The sequence below is a fragment of the Mobula hypostoma genome, chromosome 8, assembly GCF_963921235.1.
Source record: "Mobula hypostoma chromosome 8, sMobHyp1.1, whole genome shotgun sequence".
Lineage (NCBI taxonomy): Eukaryota > Metazoa > Chordata > Chondrichthyes > Myliobatiformes > Myliobatidae > Mobula > Mobula hypostoma.
Window position 1 is genome coordinate 67,587,303 of NC_086104.1, and position 22,555 is coordinate 67,609,857.

Consider the following 22,555-nt stretch of genomic DNA (forward strand, 5'->3'; position numbering starts at 1 on the left):
ATCGACCATGAGACTAACCATGACCAATTGAATAATTACTTTGGTTGTGTCTTCACTAAGGAGGACATAAATAATCTTCCAGAAATAGTAGGGGACAGAGGGTCCAGTGAGATGGAGGAACTGAGCGAAATACATGTTAGTAGGGAAGTGGTGTTAGGTAAATTGAAGGGATTGAAGGCAGATAAATCCCCAGGGCCAGATGGTCTGCATCCTAGAGTGCTTAAGGAAGTAGCCCAAGAAATAGTGGATGCATTAGTGATAATTTTTCAAAACTCGTTAGATTCTGGACTAGTTCCTGAGGATTGGAGGGTGGCTAATGTAACTCCACTTTTTAAAAAAGGAGGGAGAGAGAAACCGGGGAATTATAGACCGGTTAGCCTAACGTCGGTGGTGGGGAAACTGCTGGAGTCAGTTATCAAAGATGTGATAACAGCACATTTGGAAAGCAGTAAAATGATCGGACAAAGTCAGCATGGATTTGTGAAAGGAAAATCATGTCTGACGAATCTCATAGAATTTTTTGAGGATGTAACTAGCAGAGTGGATAGGGGAGAACCAGTGGATGTGGTATATTTGGATTTTCAAAAGGCTTTTGACAAGGTCCCACACAGGAGATTAGTGTGCAAACTTAAAGCACACAGTATTGGGGGTAAGGTATTGGTGTGGGTGGAGAATTGGTTAGCAGACAGGAAGCAAAGAGTGGGAATAAACGGGACCTTTTCAGAATGGCAGGCGGTGACTAGTGGGGTCCCGCAAGGCTCAGTGCTGGGACCCCAGTTGTTTACAATATATATTAATGACTTGGATGAGGGAATTAAATGCAGCATCTCCAAGTTTGCGGATGACACGAAGCTGGGTGGCAGTGTTAGCTGTGAGGAGGATGCTAAGAGGATGCAGGGTGACTTGGATAGGTTGGGTGAGTGGGCAAATTCATGGCAGATGCAATTTAATGTGGATAAATGTGAAGTTATCCACTTTGGTGGCAAAAATAGGAAAACAGATTATTATCTGAATGGTGGCCGATTAGGAAAAGGGGAGGTGCAACGAGACCTGGGTGTCATTATACACCAGTCATTGAAAGTGGGCATGCAGGTACAGCAGGCGGTGAAAAAGGCGAATGGTATGCTGGCATTTATAGCGAGAGGATTCGAGTGCAGGAGCAGGGAGGTACTACTGCAGTTGTACAAGGCCTTGGTGAGACCACACCTGGAGTATTGTGTGCAGTTTTGGTCCCCTAATCTGAGGAAAGACATCCTTGCCATAGAGGGAGTACAAAGAAGGTTCACCAGATTGATTCCTGGGATGGCAGGACTTTCATATGAAGAAAGACTGGATGAACTGGGCTTGTACTCGTTGGAATTTAGAAGATTGAGGGGGGATCTGATTGAAACGTATAAGATCCTAAAGGGATTGGACAGGCTAGATGCAGGAAGATTGTTCCCGATGTTGGGGAAGTCCAAAACGAGGGGCCACAGTTTGAGGATAGAGGGGAAGCCTTTTAGGACCGAGATTAGGAAAAACTTCTTCACACAGAAAGTGGTGAATCTGTGGAATTCTCTGCCACAGGAAACAGTTGAGGCCAGTTCATTGGCTATATTTAAGAGGGAGTTAGATATGGCCTTTGTGGCTACGGGGGTCAGGGGGTATGGAGGGAAGGCTGGGGCGGGGTTCTGAGTTGGATGATCAGCCATGATCATAATAAATGGCGGTGCAGGCTCGAAGGGCCGAATGGCCTACTCCTGCACCTATTTTCTATGTTTCTAACCACTTCAGAGATTTCAGGAAGTTGGTAGTTCCACCAGTCAAATCAGTTGCATTCTTGATGAAAGGGCTATTTCCAAGGTGAAATATTTCAAGCAATTAGACCAAATTTGCTTCAAAATTATCTATTAGTCATGGAGCACTGAGACCAGCACTTCAGCCCACCATCTCCATGTTAGTCAAACACCCAATAATTGTCAGGAAATGTAGACGAGGCTTGACCCAAAAGCAAAACAGCAGGGAAGGTTTAGCAGTGAGTGATCACTTTAATAATAAACTGCAAAGTAACAGGCAAGGTGGGGCCACAGAACAAAACAGTGTGGATACTTGACAATGCAACAGGGTAACTGAAGGGTAGGAGCAACTGGCTGAGGCTGGTTGGTTCGTATGAGTAAACAAGGATTGCAGATGAGAGCTGGGTTTAAATGGGCTGCAGGTGATAAGGTGAAAATGAGTGGCAGATGACTCCTGTTAGCTGGGGGGGGGAGGGGGGAGAGTGGGAGGTGCCTGCCTGTGCACACTGGACAGGACCCACCCTTCTTCTGGCTGGCACCTGGTGATCCAGGGCAATTCAGGTGGGTCTGATGGAACTCTTCAAAAGAGCGATGGACCCAAGATGAAACTGAATGACACCCATAGCCTCTTCTCTGGGCCTTACCATTCCCAGTTGACCAAATACTGCACACACCATCCATGACAACATAAATCCATCAACTGGTGAACTGTGTGCATTGAACAACTTTCTACCATCCTTGGTTCTGGAGGCTCAGGCTCAGCTGGGTTGAATGGTCCATGGACAACAGGCTTGAGGTAGGTGTGACCCTGAGGGACAATGCCAGCTAGACTGGGTTGATGTGATGGATAATCTTAAGGGGGCAAATGAACAGGGGCAAGAGCTTGTGGTAGTTCGTGCACAGGGGCATATCTTGGGTGGACAGCCAGACACAGTCCCCAGGCTGTGTGCTGATGATGGTTCGCCTGGTGTCAGTAGGTGCATTTGGCAGATAGGATGGACTCCATGCCCTCTTCCAAGCATTCCAGCATTGGTGAACCAAGGCCCTGGCAGAAGGGAATGCCACCATGAGAATCAATGGGGGTTGGTAGCCATGATGTACTTTAAAGGGTGACATACTGTGGCAGAGGAGGTGTGTAGACCAAGGGACAGTTCAGCCCAGAGCAGATACTTCTTCCATGTAGAAGGGTTAGAAGCAGTGAAGCATCACAGAAACATCTCCACTTGCTGATTGACTCTATATGAGTGTCTGCTGATCTGTGGATGATAGCCAGAGGTGAAACTCATTGAGGTACAGAGGAAGGAGCAGAAGGTTCACCAGAAGCAGGAGATGAGTTGTGGACCTCGGTCCGACACAACATCCTGAGAGAAGCCATGGAGGCGAACTACATGATGGAGAAACCAGGTCTACCCTATCATTAGCCAACAGAAGATTAGGGAGAGCAGTGAAGTAGGCTACCTTGGAGAACCAGACCACCGCTATCATGATCACTGTGACCCCATCAGAAGTTGGCAAACCAGCGATGAAAACCATGGAAATGTGGGCCATGATTGTCAAGGGACCAGCAGGGATTGAAGGATCCCAGAAATTGACTGGTTGGAGTAATTGTACTAGGCACATTCAGGACAGGCAGTGACGAACTGGTATACATCTGCAATCCTGAGGGCCACCAAAAATGGGGTCTCAGAAAATCCAGGGTCCGCCGTGTGTCTGGATGGCCGAACCAGAGTGAGGACTGGGCTCACTGGAGTGCTTCAGAGCACACGGCTGCCGGCATGCACATGTGGGTGTTGGCCGAGGGATGTTCGTGCTCCAGGATCTTGCAGATCTGGTTCTCAAGGTCCAAGACGATCAGGGCGAGAATCTGGGAGGATGGAATAATGGGCTGAGGATTGATCTCATTTTCAGCTGGGTCCAACTGTCTTGATAGGACATCCGTCTTCGTGTTCTTGGAGTCAGGTTGGTAGCAGATGGTGAATTGAAATTGCTTGAAGATGGGTTGAGTTCATGGGTCTGTGGTATGGATATGTGGTTCTGGTGGTCCGTACAGATCAGTTATGGCTTGATGTTTCCTATCAGTCAAAGTCTCCATTCCTCCATGCCTCATTTAATAGTTTAATAGCTCCTCTCCTATTCCAAAGCGGTACTGTCCAGAGTTGAACTTGCGCAAGAGAAAGGCACAAGGGTGTCTCTTCCCATCTGGTCCTCGCTTGGAGAGGATGGCCCTAACACCCACCTCTGCCACACAAAAGGTCCGGATGGCAGAGAATGGGAGCAGTGGTGCGGAGTCTTGAGTTCCTCGGAAGCATGGTCTGCTGCAGGACAGCCGATTATCCAAGAAGTAGGTGATTTGGTGAGGGAGGTGAGACGAGTGGCGATTTGGTTGTAGTTTCAGATGAAACAGCCATAGAAGCTGGAGAAACCCAAGACACAGTGTAGCTATTTGAGGGGGTGCAGTCGGGGGCCATTCAACAACAGCGCACACTTTCTCTGAGTCTGTGGTTATGTCTTGGGGTGAAAGGATGTAACCCAAGAAGGAAATTACTAGGGTGTGGAAGTGGCATTTCTCTTACTTGCAGCAGAGCTGGTTTTCGAGGAGACACTAAAGGACTGAATGGCCATGACACATATGGTCTTGGGGGTCCTTGAAGAAACTGCTGATGTCATCAAGGTAGACAAACACTTACCTGTGTAGAATATTTGGAGGATCTTGGTAATGAAGACTGGAAAAGGCTGGACTGTTGGAAACTCTGAAAAGCATCATGGTATTCTAGTGCCCACTGGATGTTACGAACGCCATGTTCTACTCATCCTAGCAGATGCAGTTGTACATATTCCACAGATCCAGTTTGGTGAAGATCTGGGCCCTACAGTGTGCTTCAAATGTGCTATCCATCAAGGGAGAGGGTAGTGTTTCTTAATGTTGATATTGTTAGTCCACAGTAGTCAATGCAGGGAAGAAGAGCCCCATTTTTCTTTTTGACAAAGAAATATCCTACACTGGTGGGGGACTGTGGCGGTCGAATGAAACCGTGCAGCAGTATTCTGGCGATGTTGTCTTTCATGGTTTAGGTCTCGAGGAGAGCGGGAGAACAAATGATCTCAGGGAGGGGTGGTGCCCGGGAGGTTGACGCCTGGTTATGTGATCTATGAGGCACCTTTCCTTTTATTGAAGGCAATAGATAAGTTGTGGTATTGCTGTGGGAGTTTAGCGAGGTTGAGTTTTCTCCTTCCCCTTGGACTTCTGGGGTGAAGTCAGCTGAGTTTGCAGGCAGGTGGGTCCCCAAGTCAGCAGAGAACCAGATGACCAGGCAAACTGAGGTTGTGTATCGAGAGTCAGGGGTTACCCAAGGTGAGCATAGTCTTGGGTGAGTCAATAAGGAGGAATGGGATTCACTCACAGCACTACCCGATGCTCAAGTGCAGAGGCTGTGGGGACCTTACCAGACAGAAGGCCCCTCATCTCTACATGGCGGTGTCGTTTTCCTGGACACAGTGAGTATTTGATGCGTGGGTGATCAGCAGCTCTGTGGTACGCACACACTGTTTTTCCACTGACGCTCACTCTGGGAGGGTTAAGAGAGCTCTCCCTAACCGTATGGGTTCTGGAGTCAATGATGATGAGGGTCCTGCAGCCTGAAATATTTCTGGGAAACGAACTGGGGTTCTGGCTGATGATCTGGAAGGCAGATCCATAAGATGCTTGTCAATTTGGAGGACTAGATTGAGAAAGCTTTTGAGATCGTTGAACATCTCCTGGGTAGAGAACTTGTCTTTCAAGTCTTTTAATGGGCCGGCAGTCACAAGGGCCTTGAATTTCACAGTATAATCCAGCACCGACTGTGAGCCTTGACGCAGGTTAAGTATTCAATCCTTTACTCGCTTCCCAGATGGTTAAAAACCTAGCGCATCTCAATTGTAAAACCTTCATATTTATTGCAAATGATGGTTTTATTGTCCCAGTTAGCGACAGCCCAGACCGGAGCTCACCCATTCAAGAGAAAAATGATAAAGGCAATTTAGTTCAGTTTGTAATGTACAGAGATGTCTGGAGCTCAAAATGGAAGATGCACAAGGACTGCAAGTTGTGGCATCAGGTGTTTCCCAGGATCCATTCCTCCAAGGCACACGATGGCAATTTGCTCCATCTCCTGCTCCAAAATGGCACTCTATAGGGTTGAACTTGTGCGAGAAGGTGGCACAAGGGTGTGTCTTCCCATTCAGCCCTCGAGGGAAGAGGTTGACTGGTGCTGAGTTGCTGTATCAAGATGGAGAGTTGGTTGACAGTGGTGAGCAGATGATAAGTGGTTTCCTGCTACTTTGAGAACGTCTGCTCCTGTTGATGGATGACTTCCTTTGGGCGAGCATACTCTGCTCGGTCAACTTTTGTTTCACTGCGAGGAAATGTAGGCAAGGCTTGACCCAAACGTAGAACAGTGGAGATGATTTAGTGGTGAGCAATCTCTTTAATAATAAACTGCAAAGCAACAAGCAATGGGGGGGGGCACAAAATAAGAGAGAATGGATACTTAACATGACAAAGCAACAAGGTAACTGAAAAGAAGAAGCAACTGGCTGAGGCTGTTTGGCATGAATGAACAAGGATTGTGGATGAGCAATGGGTTTAAATAGGCTGCTGGAAACATGAGGCAGGTGATGCCTGTTAGCTGGGTGGTGCCTGTATCTGCACTCCTGACGTTTATCGTATTTTCATTTACCAGCATCAGGCTTGTGGCCTTCTGTGCCTTGGCAATTCCAGCTCTGATCTTCAATGTTTTAAGAGTTCCTCATTCTAACCGTTCAGTGAATAAACATATGTTTTTCTTATTCCTTCTGAAACTCTTATTCCTTAACTTAAACCTTTGCCCTCTAATTAAGACACTGGGGAACAGTTTCCTACTATCCACTGAATCTATACCTTTCACACAATTTTATTAGGAGAATTCTCAACATCTCTGCTCCAATTGCAACAAGTCTATCCTGTCTATTCTCATAACTACAATTCTTCATCCCACCAACATCCTGGTGAATCCCCTCTGCACTGTCTCCAGTAGAATCACATCGTTCCAAGAATGCACACGGTACTCCAGCAGTGTTACACCACTGCTTTTAAGCTGTATGATAATATTACTGTACTTGTATTCAATCCCCCGACTAATGAAGACAAGTGTTTCGTATGGCTTCTTCACCACCAATCTACAATACCTGTGCCATCACCTTCAGGGATCCTTGTACTTGTACTCTAACGTTCCTCTATTCTGCAAAACTCCCTACAGTCTTTTCATTTATTAGGTAGTCGTTTTTCAGTGCCAATCATTCCATAACCCTGGTCTGCACTATCTGACATTCTGGTTCAGGGAAGTGAGGTTTGAATATTTTTTTCAGCATTCAAGCCTGAGGTGGGTGTTATTTAAAATCACTGATCAGACCTCCTGCTGAGGGAGGGTCAGGAGGATGGAATGATGTTTAATAAGGAGAAGGCACAGTCAACCTCATCACTCTTCCTGGTGGGAGAAGGAAAAGGAAGCCCAGCAGAATTAGTGAGTTGTTATGCCAAGGGAGGAGGCATGGAGGAACTAATCAGCGCTGCTGTTCAGCAGCACGACACGGAAGGACACACCGGGATATCTGGTTGGAGTGGCTATATGGATCAAACAGGAACAGAATAAAATTAATTTCTGAAAAGGCATGGGAAAGACAGTCAGCAATCTTGCTTCATGAAATATGCTTGGATGACCAAAGTTGATAGATTTAGAAACAGAGATCACAATATTCGGTCAGTTGCTTTCTGAAGTTACTTACTGGTGGTGCCCAATTCTCTCTTTACCCTTTGTTTCTTTTTGCTTTAGCCTCATTTAATTTTCTCAAGATGCAACGGTCTTTGCCTCATTTCCCCTCCTTTGACTCTGTCTGCACATCCTGCTGTCTCAGGAAAGCCTCGAAAATAAAGGACACCTCCCACCACAGTCATTTTTCCTTCGGCTCTCTCTCTCGTTGCACAGCAAATGCAAATCATCGGATTTCCAAAAAGTTCATGTACCGATGAACACTATCTCATTATTCCGCTTTCTCAGACTATTTTGTAAGTTATAGTAATTATATTTTTGTATAGTACTGCTGCTGCAAAACACCAAACTTTACATCATACAAGACAGTGATAATAACCCTGATTTCAAAAAAATCTGAGGGTAGACATTAGCAGATTCAATGATAACGTCTATTCCACTGCTAATCTCTCAATCTACCTTGCTACGAATCTTGCACTTCATGTCTACTTGCACTGTACCTTCTCTGAAACTGCAACACTATCATGAAAGTTGTGGAAAGGCAAGGAATAATATAATATCCAGGCAAGGATAGACGGCAGACAGCCCAGGAAAGAAAATTCTTCGAAGGGGACAGCTTCCCTTTGTACACTCGAGATCTGGAGACGAGATAAGCATTCCAAGGCACACACACCAACTGTGGGACAATTGCTGTACTAACTTCAAAGATCATCAGTTGTCACTTTGTAATTTCTCAAACAACAGGAATTCTGCAGATGCTGGAAATTCAAGCAACACACATCAAAGTTGCTGGTGAACGCAGCAGGCCAGGCAGCATCTCTAGAAGAGATACAGTCGACATTTCAGGCCAAGACCCTTCGTCGGTCCTGACGAAGGGTCTCGGCCTGAAACGTCGACTGCACCTCTTCCTAGAGATGCTGCCTGGCCTGCTGCGTTCACCAGCAACTTTGATGTGTGTTACTTTGTAATTTCTATTTATTTTTAACACCAGTATTGTGAAGGATGATTGTTCTTGCAGCTAAGGAATTCAAATGTATATATTTACCGAATGGTCAACATCCGTAATTGCTAGCTAATTCTGTATAAAAATGCTATTCAGAATTCAGAACAGTGTGGCGACAGGGACCATGCTGTTCTCCTTGTGCACAAGTAAAATAAAGTATGTTTCAGCAGCAAGTGCACAAGTGTTTTGAGTCCAGATATCACTGACAACACTATATTCGGCACAAACAAGGGAAAATCTGCAAATGCTGGAAATCCAAGCAACACACACAAAATGCTGGAAGAACTCAGCAGGCCGGGCAGCATCTTGGAAGAGTACAGTCGACACTTCAGGTCAAAATCCTTCTGCCCAAAACTTGACAGTACTCTTTTCCGAGATGCTGCCTGGCCTGCTGAGTTCCTTCAGCATTTTGTGCATGTTACTATACTCAGCAATCTGTTTTCTTTTTACTATCTTAATGTAATTATCTTTGCCATGATCTGTCTGGATGGCATGCAAAACAAATTCTTTTCAGTGTATCTCATTACATGTGACAATAATAAACCAATTCCAACCACCAGCAGAGGTAATACATTCCCTGCTCCAATCACTTTTTAAAATACCAATTTCTCTTCAGCTCTCTCTTCAATTCTCACAAACTCCTTAACATCAGTGGCTCCAAGCCATTACTTCTGGTAAAGGGAGCAAATAGTTTTGGTATCATGGGTTGAAAACGACTATTTGGAGATTAGCTTGCTGGAGTAGATGTAACTACTCTAAAAGATCAATGTTTTAAATTGGAATACCGTTCAACTAAAAACAACTTCACTTCTATTTACCTAACAGCCAAATAAGGAAAAGAAAGAAAGAAAGAAACATTCATTTTCATCAGGCAAATGTTCTGCAGCTCAGCTGGATGCTACTGAACGATGAGAAGTCCATCAATAACTGCCTCACTAAGCACTGCAATATCCTCCTGTACATTGAGAAAACAAGTTCAGCAGGGTTCACTAGTTTCATTCAATCTGAAGTGATCCAATGCATATTCTTTGGAAGGAAAATTAACCCAATAAATTAAATCATAAAATTTTGGAAGGAGAATTTTTGCAGTGTGATGTTTGAACACCCATCCCATCAATGCACCGTTCTCCAACCAAAGAAAATATTATATCCATTTTACCATGCAGAAGCACCATAGAACATTACAGCACAGAAACAAGCCTTTTGGCCCTTCTTGGCTGTGCTGAATCATTTTTCCGCCTAGTCCCACTGACCTGCACCTGGACCATATCCCTCCATACACCTCTCTTCCGTGTACCTGTCCAAGTTTTTCTTAAATGTTAAAAGTGAACCCGCATTTACCATTTTATCTGGCAGCTCATTCCACACTCCCACCACTCTCTGTGTGAAGAAGCCCCCCCTAATGTCCCCTTTAAACTTTTCCCCCTTCACCCATGTCCTCTGGTTTTTTTCTCCCCTAGCCTTAGTGGAAAAAGCCTGCTTGCATTCACTCTATCTATACCCATCATAATTTTATATACCTCTATCAAATCTCCCCTCATTCTTCTACATTCCAGGGAATAAAGTTCCAACTTATTCAACCTTTCTCTGTAACTCAGTTTCTCAAGTCCCAGCAACATCCTTGTAAACCTTCTCTGCACTCTTTCAACATTAATATCCTTCCTGTAATTTGGTTACACAATACTCTAAATTCGGCCTCACCAATGCCTTATACAACCTCACCATAACAGTTCAACTCTTGTATTCAATACTTTGATTTATAAAGGCTAATGTACCAAAAGCTCTCTTAACGTCCCTATCTATCTGTGACGCCACTTTTAGGGAATTTTGTATCTGTATTCCCAGATCCCTCTGTTCTACTGCACTCCTTAGTGCCCTACCATTTACCTTGTATGTTCTACCTTGGTTTGTCTGTATTAAACTCCAACTGCCATTTTTCAGCCCATTTTTCCAGCTGGTCCAAATCCCTCTGCAAGCTTTGAAAACCTTCCTCACTGTCTACTACACCTCCAATCTTTGTATCATCAGCAAATTTTCTGATCCAATTTACCACATTATCATCCAGATCATTGATATAGATGACAAATAACAATGGACCCAGCACTGATCCCTGTGGCACACCACGAGTCACAGGCCTCCACTCCGAGAAGCAATCTTCCACTACCACTCTCTGGCTACTTCCATTGAGTCAATGTCGAATCCAATTTACTACCTCTCCATGTATACCTAGCGACTGAATCTTCCGAACTAACCTCCCATGCGGAACCTTGTCAAAGGCCTTACTGAAGTCCATGTAGACAACATCCATTGCCTTCCCTTCATCCACTTTCCTGGTAACCTCCTCGAAAAACTCTAGTAGATTGGTCAAACATGACCTACCACGCACAAAGCCATGTTGATTCTCCCTAATAAGTCCCTGTCTATCCAAATATTTGTAGATCCTATCTCTCAGTACTCCTTCCAATAATTTACCTACTACCGACGTCAAATTTACTGGCCTATAATTTCCTGGATTACTTTTAGAGCCTTTTGTAAACAACGGAACAACATGAGCTATCCTCCAATCCTCCGGCACCTCACCCATAGATACCGACATTTTAAATACATCTGCCAGGGCCCCTGCAATTTCAACACTGGGTCAATTTCCTTCAAGGTCTGAGGGAATACCCTGTCAGGTTCTGGGGATCTATCTACTCTGATTTGCCTCAAGATAGCAAGCACCTCCTCCTCTTCAATCTGTAAAGTTTCCATGACCTCACTACTTGTTTGCCTTATTTCCATAGACTCCATGCCAGTTTCCTTAGTAAATACAGATGCAAAAAACCCATTTAAGATCTCCCCCATTTCTTTTGGTTCCATACATAGCCAACCACCCTGATCTTCAAGAGGACCAATTTTATCCCTTACTATCCTTTTGCCCTGAATATACCTGTAGAAGCTCTTTGGATTATCCTTCACTTTGACTGCCAAAGCAACCTCGTGTCTTCTTTTAGCCCTCCTGATTTCTTACTTAAGTATTTTTTTGTACTTTTTATACTCCTCAAGCACCTTATTTGCTCCTTGTTTCCTATACATGTCATACATCTCTCTCTTCTTCTTTATAAGAGTTCCAATATCCCTTGAGAACCAAGGTTCCTTATTCACTTTGCCTTTAATCCTGACAGGGACATACAAACTCTGCACTCTCAAAATTTCTCCTTTGAAGGCCTCCCACTTACCAATCACATCCTTGCCAGAGAACAACCTGTCCCAATCCACGCTTTTTAGATCCTTTCTCATTTCTTCAAATTTGGCCTTTTTCCAGTTTAGAACCTCAACCCGAGGACCAGATCTATCTTTATCCATGATCAAGTTGAAACTAATGGTATTATGATCACTGGAACCAAAGTGTTCCCCTACATACACTTCCATCACCTGTCCTAACTCGTTTCCTAATAGATCTAATATTGCATCCTGTCTAGTTGGTTCCTCTATATATTGATTTAGAAAACTTTCCTGAACACATTTTACAAACTCTAACCCGTCTAGACCTTTAACAGTATGGGAGTCCCAATCAATATGTGGAAAATTAAAATCCCCTACTATCACAACTTCATGTTTCCTGCAGTTGTCTGCTATCTCTCTGCTATCTTGCTGACTATTGGGTGGTCGATAATACAACCGCATTAATGTGGTCATAACTTTCCTGTTTCACAGATCCACCCATATGGCCTCAGTAGACAAGCCCTCTATCTGTCCTGCCTGAGCACTGCTGTAACATTTTCCCTGACTAGCAATGCCACCCCCCACCCCCCTCACCCTTCATTCCTCTGCCTCTATCACATTTGAAACTTTGGAACCCTGGAACATCAAGCTGCCAGTCCTGCCCCTCCTGTAGCCAAGTTTCACTAATGGCTATAATGTCAATTGACAATTGACAATTCAATGTGTCAATCCACGCCCTCAGCTCGTCTGCCTTCCCCACAATACTCCTTGCATTGAAATAGACCCGGCTCAGAAGATTATTACCACCACACACAACCCTTCTATTTGTGACTTTGCATGAACTTTTAACATCATTTATTTTCGCCTCCGCTCCACTATCTGCTCTGGCACTCTGGTTCCCATCTCCCTGCAAATCTAGTTAAAACCCTCCCCAATAGCACTAACAAACCTCCCTGCAAGGATATTGGTCCCCTTGTAGTTCAGGTGTAACCCGTCTCTCTAGTACAGGTCCCAACTGCCCCAGAAGAGGTCCCAATGATCCTGAAATCTGAAACCCTGACCCCTACACCAGTTCCTCAGCCACGTGTTCATCTGCCAGAGCATCCTATTCTTACCCTCACTGGCACATGATACAGGTAGCAATCCTGAGATTACCACCCTCAAGGTCCTGCTTTTTAACTTCCTACCAAGCTCTCTATACTCACTCTCCAGGACCTCCTCACTCTTCCTTCCTATGTCATTGGTACCGATGTGTACCATGACATCTGGCTGATCACCCTCCCACTTCAGAATGCTGTGCACGCGATCAGAGACACCCCTGACCCTGGCACCCGGGACGCAACAAACCATCCGGGAGTCTCTGTCACGACCACAGAACCTCCTGTCTGTACCTCTAACTATCGAGTCCCCTATCACTACCACTCTCCTCTTCTTCCACCCTCCCGGGTGACCATATTTTGAAGAAATATATTACTCATAATTCCTCACATATAAAAAATGTCAAACTGACTTGATTTTGGGGAATTGTATATTTTATATCTAGAGTTCCTTTTTCATCTACACCACCTGACATCTATACACACTAAGCATCATATCAATGGTGGGAAGGTTACTGGAAGGGATCCTGAGGGATAGGATTATTTGCATTTCGAAAGGCAGGGACTGATTATGGATAGTCAACAGGGCTTTATAGTTGGGAATACTGTCGCTTCGAATTTGGTCTTTTTTTTCTGAAGAGGTAATCAAGAGGACAGGACTTGCAAATGTTAGCTACATGGACCTTAGCAAGGCCTTTGACAAAGCCCCAGTGGTGGACTGGTCCAGCAAGTTAAAACACATGGGATCCAGGAAGAGTTCACAAATTGGATGCTAAACTGATTTGGTGAAAGGAGCTAAAAGTTTGGGTGAATTACAGAATATTCCAATGACAACATCAATTTCAACTCATTCTGTAACTCAATGATGTGGTAAACAGAGAGTCATCAAATATTTCTTGTGGAACATCTCATATTGCAGCTAATGACACAAAGTGAATATATATTCATACCGGGGTACAGTATTCCACCATTGGATAGTGCAGTTTGTGTCCCTTTGCTGTACGCCCTGAAAAGAAACAACTTTGGCAGATGTCATAGTTGAAGTGCTTGAGGCTCCGATACCTGCAAAGGAAGAACAAATGTCAAACAAATTTTGTTTGAAATACAACGCTTCTTTACAAACTGACATTCACCAAATCTGCTTTTTCACTAGTTTGCACGCTGATTCAGAACTGTAACTCCTATCACTTGTGATCAGTGCCTATAAACATCCAAAACATGTGTGAATTAGCTCTTCCAACACTGTTAATATCTTCAAGTTCAATTTGCACTAATTGCATTCACCTCCCCACACCTCCAAAGTCTTAAAGCTCTAATCCAAGATTCAGAAGCACCCGAGCATCTTCTTTTATCTCATGAGACTGTCTAAATGATAACAACTCCAATTATGCATCTCCATTTGCAGAGGTTAAACTGCTATTAATTAATTTTTGAAAGCTTAATTCCTGCTATGATGACTTTTGTTGGTTTGGAATTTGTTGAATTAAGTGTGAATTCTTTCCTTGCAGCACACGCCTTTGCAAGGTTGCACATCTTACCTGAAGCCTACGATCGGGCATTCTTTGCAGATGTTACACTTCGCCTGATGTTTTGCAGTTTCAGCAGCTGCTACTCGGTGTAAAACAGGTAGCCAGACCATGGACTGAGGCTCTAGTCTCATCCACTCTACAAACAGTTTAGCATCAATCTCTGGCTTGTTCTGAGCCTAGAAAAGGAGAAATTCAAGCTTTGTTAATAGCTTGTCAAAGGTTACTGCTTCCTCCATGACTTAAAATCAATTCAATAATGGATATTTACTCACTTTATGTTGCAAAAATAAAATATAATTCAATGACTTAAATACATTGTCTTTTGCTGATGCTAACTATGAATAATAGGAGCCTGTTTGCTTCTGAATCAGAAGTTCTTAGGGTCAAAGTCCCATTCCAAGCGAAAATCAAAAATCCTTGTGAGGGAGCTCGAAGAGGTTCCTTCCTTTTGAGAGCAGTGTTGAGGCTGAACTGGGTTGCCTGAGAGGCAGGAGTCAGTGTGAGCCACAATGTTGAAAGAGCAGGAGCAAGGGAGAACTGGATGTCAAGAAATTTGTTTGTGATTTCAACACCTTTGGAGAGGCCTTGTATAATGATGCATTGAATCAGTATTAACTAACGATGTTATTTCCATGAATGGTTCTGAAATTTTGTAAAACTCTATTTAGTCATGCTCTCGTTTGATGAAGAGATTCATCCCTAAATCTTTTAAAGTATCATTTACCTGTGAACAATACTTAGATCTATCAGATTTGCTTTAAGAATTAGTGTCAGACTATGAGCCCCCATCAAATATGAACTGGAATTACGTTAAATAAGCTTACATATTGGAAGCAACTGCGGACACTTGGTTCTATGTTGCTACCTCCGAACGAAGCTACTTCCCCAAGCTGGCGAGGGATTTGTACTGCATCATGAAGCAAGAGACTCAGGCTTCGTTGGTCACACAAATCATTGGGTCCAGTTACTTGCTTGAAAAGATCTGTAAAAAGATGACAGCAAGGAAATACAGTATTGTTAATCTTCAGATAGGCAGCGAAGAATTCAATAAGTCCAATTTTTCTTGATCATTTGTTTTGAGTATGGTGTATTCTAGTTAATTGGGTCATTGGTTAATTGAGATAGCTGCTTATTTGGGGCAAATCTTAAAGAACAGAAAATAATTGAGAAAATAGCTGGGATTCAAAGGCGGCAAACTGCAAATAAAAGAATAAATAAGTAAATAAATAATACTGAGAACATGAGGTCTAGAGTCCTTAAAAGTGAGTCCCCAGGTTATGGAACCAGTCAAGAGTTGAGGTGAGTGAAGTTATCCACTCTACTTCAGGAGCCTGGTGGTTGAACGGTAATAACTGTTACTGAACCTGGTAGTGTGGGACCCAAGGCTCCTGTACTTCCTTCTCACTGGCAGCAATGAGAACAGAGCATGGTCTAGAAGATGGGAGGCCTTGCAGACGGATGCTGTTTTCTTGAAGCATCACTTTCTTGTAGATGTGCTTAGTGGGAGGGAGGGCTTTGCCTGTGATGGACTGGGCGCATCCACCACCTTTTGTAGGCGTTTCCGTTCTTGGGCATTGGTGATTCCATACCAAGCCATGAAGGAACCAGTCAGGATACTCCCCACTGTGCACTGAAAGAAGTTAGTCAAAGTTCTAGATGTCATACCGATTCTGTGCAAACTTCTAAGTAGAGACGCCGCTGTGCCTTCTTTATAATGACACTTAAATACTGGTCCCAGGACAGATCCTTCGAAATGACAATGCCAAGAAATTTAAAGTTATTGACCCTGACATGCATATAGCTTTGCACCTCTTTTAGAGGCTTGTCAGGAAGAGTAATTATCTTTGCTAATGACACACAGCTGTTAATTTGCTAAAATACAAACATGATTTAGGAGCAGAATTAAGCCTCACAGCCTCAGAGCCCAAGATCATGGTTGAGCTGACTAAACTTCACTTCCACATTCCTCCTTGCCTGCATGTTCACCTCTTTCCTGCCTGCTGTAGGTGAGTTTCAAGTACACAGAACAGTCAGAAGAGAAAAAAAACTCAATTATAACCCTTATTTTTAAATAATAGCTACATTATTGGATCTCCCTTAGGAGGAACAATATACACCATATCTTAGAAAAGTGAGAGGTGACGAAAGCATACGAGACTCTCAACTCCAGTGAATGCAAGCTGAGCTTATCCAATCTCACCTCATCTATTCCAGTTATCAGTCCAATAAACTTTTGCTAAACTGCCTCCAATGCATGTTTATCCTCTTTAAGGGAATCAGTGACAAACATGATCTCACCATTGCTTCAGTTGACAGAAATAAAGTCGCCATTCTTTCATATTCAGTTCTCCTAGCAACAAACAATGCCATTTTTAGCTATCATAATTACTTGCTCTAGCCTACAGAGTTCACACCATTCTTAGAAAACTCTCCAGTTTACAAAGTAAGGTGCAAAAAACCCAAAAGATATTCAGTGAGTGGCAATTCAGAGGGGAAAAATGCCTTGCTCATAAGAGAAGTCAGAGTAGAACAGCATGACTGGTTCAAGCAGACAGGAAGGACAAAGTAACTAAAATAACCATGTGTTACAACAGTGACGAGATGTGCAGAACAGTATCTCTGAATGCACACTCGTCAAACCTTGAAGTGGATGGGCTACAGCCGCAGATGACCAACAAACAGGAGGTACCTAATAAAATGGCCACTGAGTGTATGTAAAGGCTTTCTGGAAATCCAAGTACGCATGGATGTACTGTCACTTTATTCACAGCTTAAATTACTTGTCCAATAAACTCAAATAAACAGCTTTTTTCACAAGATTCGCAGTCTGATGAGGGCTGGTTCTGTGGAATTCAAAACCGGTGATCCAGAACTCTACAAATCCAAATTCGACCTACGAAAGCTATTGCAAAAGCGAAAAAGAAATTCCGAGTGAAGTTTGGGACATAATTGGATGCATGTAACCTGTTGTAAGGTTTGCATGCTATTACTTCCTACAAGACAAAATCTAACATAAATGGCCGTGATACTTCATTTCATGATCAGCTCAGTGCCTTTTCTGCACACTTTGAAAGGAAGAATAAAACTTCACCTTTGAAAATCCCTGCAGCATCTGGCAACCCTGTGATATCTGTCTCAAAGGGTGATGTCCGAACATCTTTTAATAAGTAAGGTGAACCCTCACAAGACATCAGGCCCTACACGGCAGGGCACTGAAAACCTGTGCCAACCAACTGGCAGAAATGTTCAAGGACATCCTCAACTTCTCACTGCTGCAGTCGGAGGTTCCCACCTGCTTCAAATGGCATCAATCATACCAGTGCCAAGAACAGCAGGGTGAGCTGCCTCTACAGCTATCACCCAGTAGCACTTTCCACTGTGATGAAATGCTTTGAGAGAATAGTCATAGGCAGAGCTAACTCCTGCCTGAGCAAGGACCTGGACGTGCTGCAATTTGCCTGCCACCATAATTGGTCTACAGCAGATGAAATCTTACTGGCTCTCCAATCGGCCTTGGACCATCTGGACAACAGCAATATCTAAGTCAGGCTGCTGCTTAGTGAATACAGCTCAGTGTTTAACACTGTCACCCCCTTCGTCCTAATCAACAAGCTTCAAATCCAAGGCCTCTGTACCTCCCTCTGCAACTGGATCCTTGAACTCCTTGTCGAGAAACCATAGTCAGTGCAGATCAGAAATAACATCCCCTCCTCAGTGACAATCAACACAGGTGCACCTCAAAGATGCACGCTTAGCCCAATGCTCTATTTTATCAACACTTTTGACTGTGTAGCTAGGCATAGCTCAAAGTTCAAAGTAAATTTATTATCAAAGTATATATATGTCATCATTCATGACCCTGACATTCATTTTCTTGTGGCATACTCAATAAATCTATTATAGAATAACAACCATAACAGAATCAATGGGAGACTGCACCAACTTGGGTATTCAACCACTGTGCAAAAGACAACAAGCTGTGCAAATACAAAAAAGGAGAGAAAAATAAATACACAAACAAACAAGTAAGCAAGCAATAAATATCGAAAACATGAGATGAGTCCTTGAAAGTGAGTCCATAGGATGTGGGAACATTTCAATGATAGGGTGAGTGAAGTGATCCCCTTTGGTTCAGGAGCCTGATGGTTGAGGGGTAATAAGTGTTCCTGGATCTGGTAGTGTGAATTCTGAGGCTCCTGTACCTCCTTCCTGATGGCAGCAGTGAGAACAGAGCATCTCCTGGGTGGTGGGGGTCTCTGATGATGGGTGCTGCTTTCCTGCGACAACCTTTCAGGGCTTTACCTGTGATGGACTGGGCCATATCCACTACTTTTTGTAGGTGGCTTATAGACCTCTGGTTTCCTTCTCCTGACATCAATAATCAGCTCCTTGGTCTTGCTGACATTGAGTAAGGGGTTGTTGTTATGGCGTCACTCAGCCACATTTTCAATCTACCTTCCTTTCAGGCTGATTAGTCCCCACCTTTGATTTGGCCAATAACAGTGGTGTTGTCAGTAAACTTGAATAATGTACTGGAGCTCTGCGTAGCCACACAGTCACAGTGTACAGTGAGTAGAGCAGGGGACTAAGCGCACAGCCTTGTGGAGCACTTGTGTGGATGGAGATGGTGGAGGAGATGCTATTGCCAATCCAAATTGACTGGGGTCTGCAAGTGAAGAAATTGAGGATTCAATTGCACAAGGAGATATTGAGGCCAAGGTTTTGGTGCTTATTGATTAGTTTTGAGGGGATGATGATATTGAATGCTGAGCTGTAATCAATAAAGAGCATCCTGATGTATGCATCTTTGCTGTCCAAATGTTCCAGGGTTGAGTGAAGAGCCAATGACATGGCATCTGCTGTAGACCTGGTGCTTCAGAGACAAATTGGACTGGAACTAAGTTGCTTCTCTGGCAGGAGTTGATATGTTTCATTATCAACCTCTCAAAATGTGTCATTACTGTGGATGTAAGTGCTATTGGATGATACTCATGGAGGCAGGTTACCACGTTTTCTTAGGCACCATTATAATTGAAGCCTGCTTGAAGCAGGTGAAACGAGAGGTTAAAGATCTCAGTGAACTCTCCAGCCAGTTGATCAGCATAGGTCTTTAGTACTCGACCAGATACCCTGTCTGGGCAGGATGCTTTTCATGGGTTCACATCCTGAAGGATGCTCACACATCAGCCTCAGACACTGAAATCAAAGGGTCATCAAGGGATGTAGAAGTTTGTGATGGTTCGTCCATGTTTGACAGTCAAAGTGAGCATAGATGGCATTGGGCTCACTTGGAAGCCCTTTTGTTGCCTTTGTCACTTGATTTAACTTTCAGAGGTGTTAGTATTCAAGCCCTGCCATAACTGTCAAGCATCCTTCATTGATTCAAGTTTAGCCCAAAAATCATCCACGACTTCTGACTGGGGAAGACACAAACTTCATCTATGTGCAGATGGCACAACTTTTGTTACAGAATCTCAGATGGTGATGAAGTGATGCATAAGAATGAGACAGATTGGTTGATTGTATGGTGTCACAACAACAACCTTGCGCTCAGCATCAGTCTGACCAAAGAATTGGCTGTGGACTTAGGAAGGGGAAATCAGGTGAGTACACAACAGTCCTCATCACGGGGTCAGCAGCGAAAAGGGTGAGCAGCTTCATGTTCTTGGGTGTCAACATCTCTGAAATCTTTCCTGGGCCCAACATCTTGATGCAATTGAAAAGAAGGCACACCAGCAGCTATACTTCATTAGGAAAGACTCTAGCAAATGTACCAGGGAGGACATTCTGACTCGTTGCATCACTGTCTGATACAGAGGCATGAATGCACAGGATTGTAAAAGCTGCAGAGGGTTGTAAGCTCCATCATGGGTATTAGACTCCCCACCATCAAGGACATCTTCAAAATGTGATGCCTCAAAAAGGTGGCATCTATCATGAAGTACCCTCACTATCCAGAACATGACTCCTTCTCATTACTACCATCAATGGAGATACTGGAACCTGAACACACTCAACATCTTCCCCTCTGTCATCAATTCTGAATAGTCCATAAACCCATGAACACTACCTGACTATTTTGCTCTATTTTTGCATTTTTGAATATATATTCTTATTGTAACATGGTAATTTTTATGCATTGCACTGTATTGCTGCTACAAAACAAAAAATTTCACAACATATATCAGTGACCGTACACCTGATTCTGAATTTTTCCAGGTGCCCTCATTTAACATCTTCAGCCATAGACTCTCACATTTTCCTAATATCAAATGTTCAGCTAACTGGTTAGTAGTTCCCTTTTCTGTTTTGCTCCCTTTTTCAATAAAGAAGTTACATCCTCTATCTTCTAACGGAACAATATCCGCAAAGGGATTTGGAAATTTAGGAACTATAATTAATGTATCAAGAATTTCACTAGTCACTTCCTTAAGTTCCTCATAAACACTTTAAAGAAATCCGTGCATGGCTTTGGTACAGGTAAGTAGTAATGGCTTTCATTTAGCAAAAAAAATGTTTACAATGCAGAGAATTTAAGTTTTATAGTGAGGGAAATGGTAAAGCCATGCTAATGAACCAGTGAGTGGTACTCAAATCCATACAGAGTGAGCTGGCACACAGGCTTGCATCTGCTTTAGGCAAAACAATATTCAACTCAGTACCTACAGTGAGTGGTCTAATACTCACATTTATATTTTTCCTCCAGAAGACCCTTGGATAGGCACATCAATCCAATCCTCAAAGATAACGCTCTGATTCTTCCACTCCTACCCCTAATAGAAGAAAACAGATCATTTTTACAGATTTCAGTACAGCATTGGCCCATTTTCAAAACACAAATACTGTTTTACCGATGCAGCTTAACTGGGAGTATGTGGTTGTCCTTAGTTGCCTTCTGTACCTTAACCAGGTTGAGAAAAATTGTATTTCACTTTTCCACCACTGTAACCTGAATTTGAACCAAAAGCCACGTTCAGCTTACGTGTGGATTATACTACTTTCAACTGTGCATGATTTAATGAAAACACCCACACGGGATATGACCATTCATGAATAGAGTTTAGTGTAAGGTCCACCTCGTACTGCTGTTCTGACTATACAGACTTCCATCAGCAATAGATTAAGTTGTACATGAATACCCAGAAAATTTCCTTCAACACGAAAAGTTTAGGCAGCTATTGCTTCATTGTTATAACACAATGAAATAGATTGAGTCCAAGAAGCGTTAGTGGTATAGTTCAGTTAAAATGCTGAGAAAGCCCAGAAATCTTGGAAATGAACATTTTTAAAAGGCCAAGATTTTATTGTGAAAGTTATCAGTGATCCTAAACATGCTACTACGTCGACTCAGGCCTAGGGAGCCGGCGTCGGGCACAAATCCTAAACATAAAACAATGCTTATTAATTTCAGATTTAATTTCTAAAATAAACTATATTTTCTGGCTTAAATAGTTAAAAAGTTGTGAATCACTTTCTATAGAATGTGGAACAAGACATTCAGCACAACTAGTAACAGCTACCAGAAAAAAAGATGAAAACTTTGGGTGAACTTTGGTTTTACAAATCTGTACATGGTATCAGTAAAGTCGGGTCAGTAACTAAGTACAGTTCAGTCACAATTGTTAACTCAATAAATTGACTTACTGATAAAATTAATAAAATTTTAAAACATAAATTCACGATACCTCTCGATATATCTTATTGCTCAAATAGTGAAAACACTTTCTTCCAGAGAAGAGCATTAAGTAATTATTTTATGACAGATGTAAACTGACAATTCAAATATCAAAACTGAATCAAATTATTCCTTCAACTTTCTGTCAGCTAATTAATTGTGAAGGGTTAAAAGAATAATATTAAGCCACCCAATTAACTATATAACTATTTTAATAAAATAGTTCTGTTCTTTTGAATAGAACTTTTGAGTTGTATCCTGGTTTGTGAATATCTGGTGCAACATTATGAGGCAAAATATATTGAAAAGGGAAGATCAGAGAGATCCAGTTCATCCTAACTGTAGAACGTAAGGAAACTTGTCTGATTATATATCTCTTTTGTCGAACAATTACAATATAAATAAGATGTTTTGAACAAAACCTTTTATGAACAAAAGCCACGCCAATTTAAAATGTCTCCAAGAAAAGGCAAACCAGCAACTAAA

The 22,555-nt window shown here is 42.9% G+C and overlaps 1 protein-coding gene across 10 annotated transcripts in view; it reads right to left on the reverse strand.

Annotated features, from left to right (window-relative positions):
* LOC134350601 (utrophin-like) overlaps nt 1-22,555 on the reverse strand; it is a 537,041-nt gene that overhangs the window by 89,729 nt on the left and 424,757 nt on the right. For all 10 annotated transcript variants that reach the window (XM_063056033.1, XM_063056035.1, XM_063056034.1 and 7 more), the window contains 4 exons: nt 21,082-21,167; nt 15,219-15,376; nt 14,404-14,570; nt 13,816-13,927 (listed from right to left, as the gene is read on the reverse strand). In XM_063056033.1, the coding sequence (XP_062912103.1) occupies nt 13,816-13,927; nt 14,404-14,570; nt 15,219-15,376; nt 21,082-21,167 (523 nt within the window). The remainder of the gene's footprint in view (nt 1-13,815; nt 13,928-14,403; nt 14,571-15,218; nt 15,377-21,081; nt 21,168-22,555) is intronic.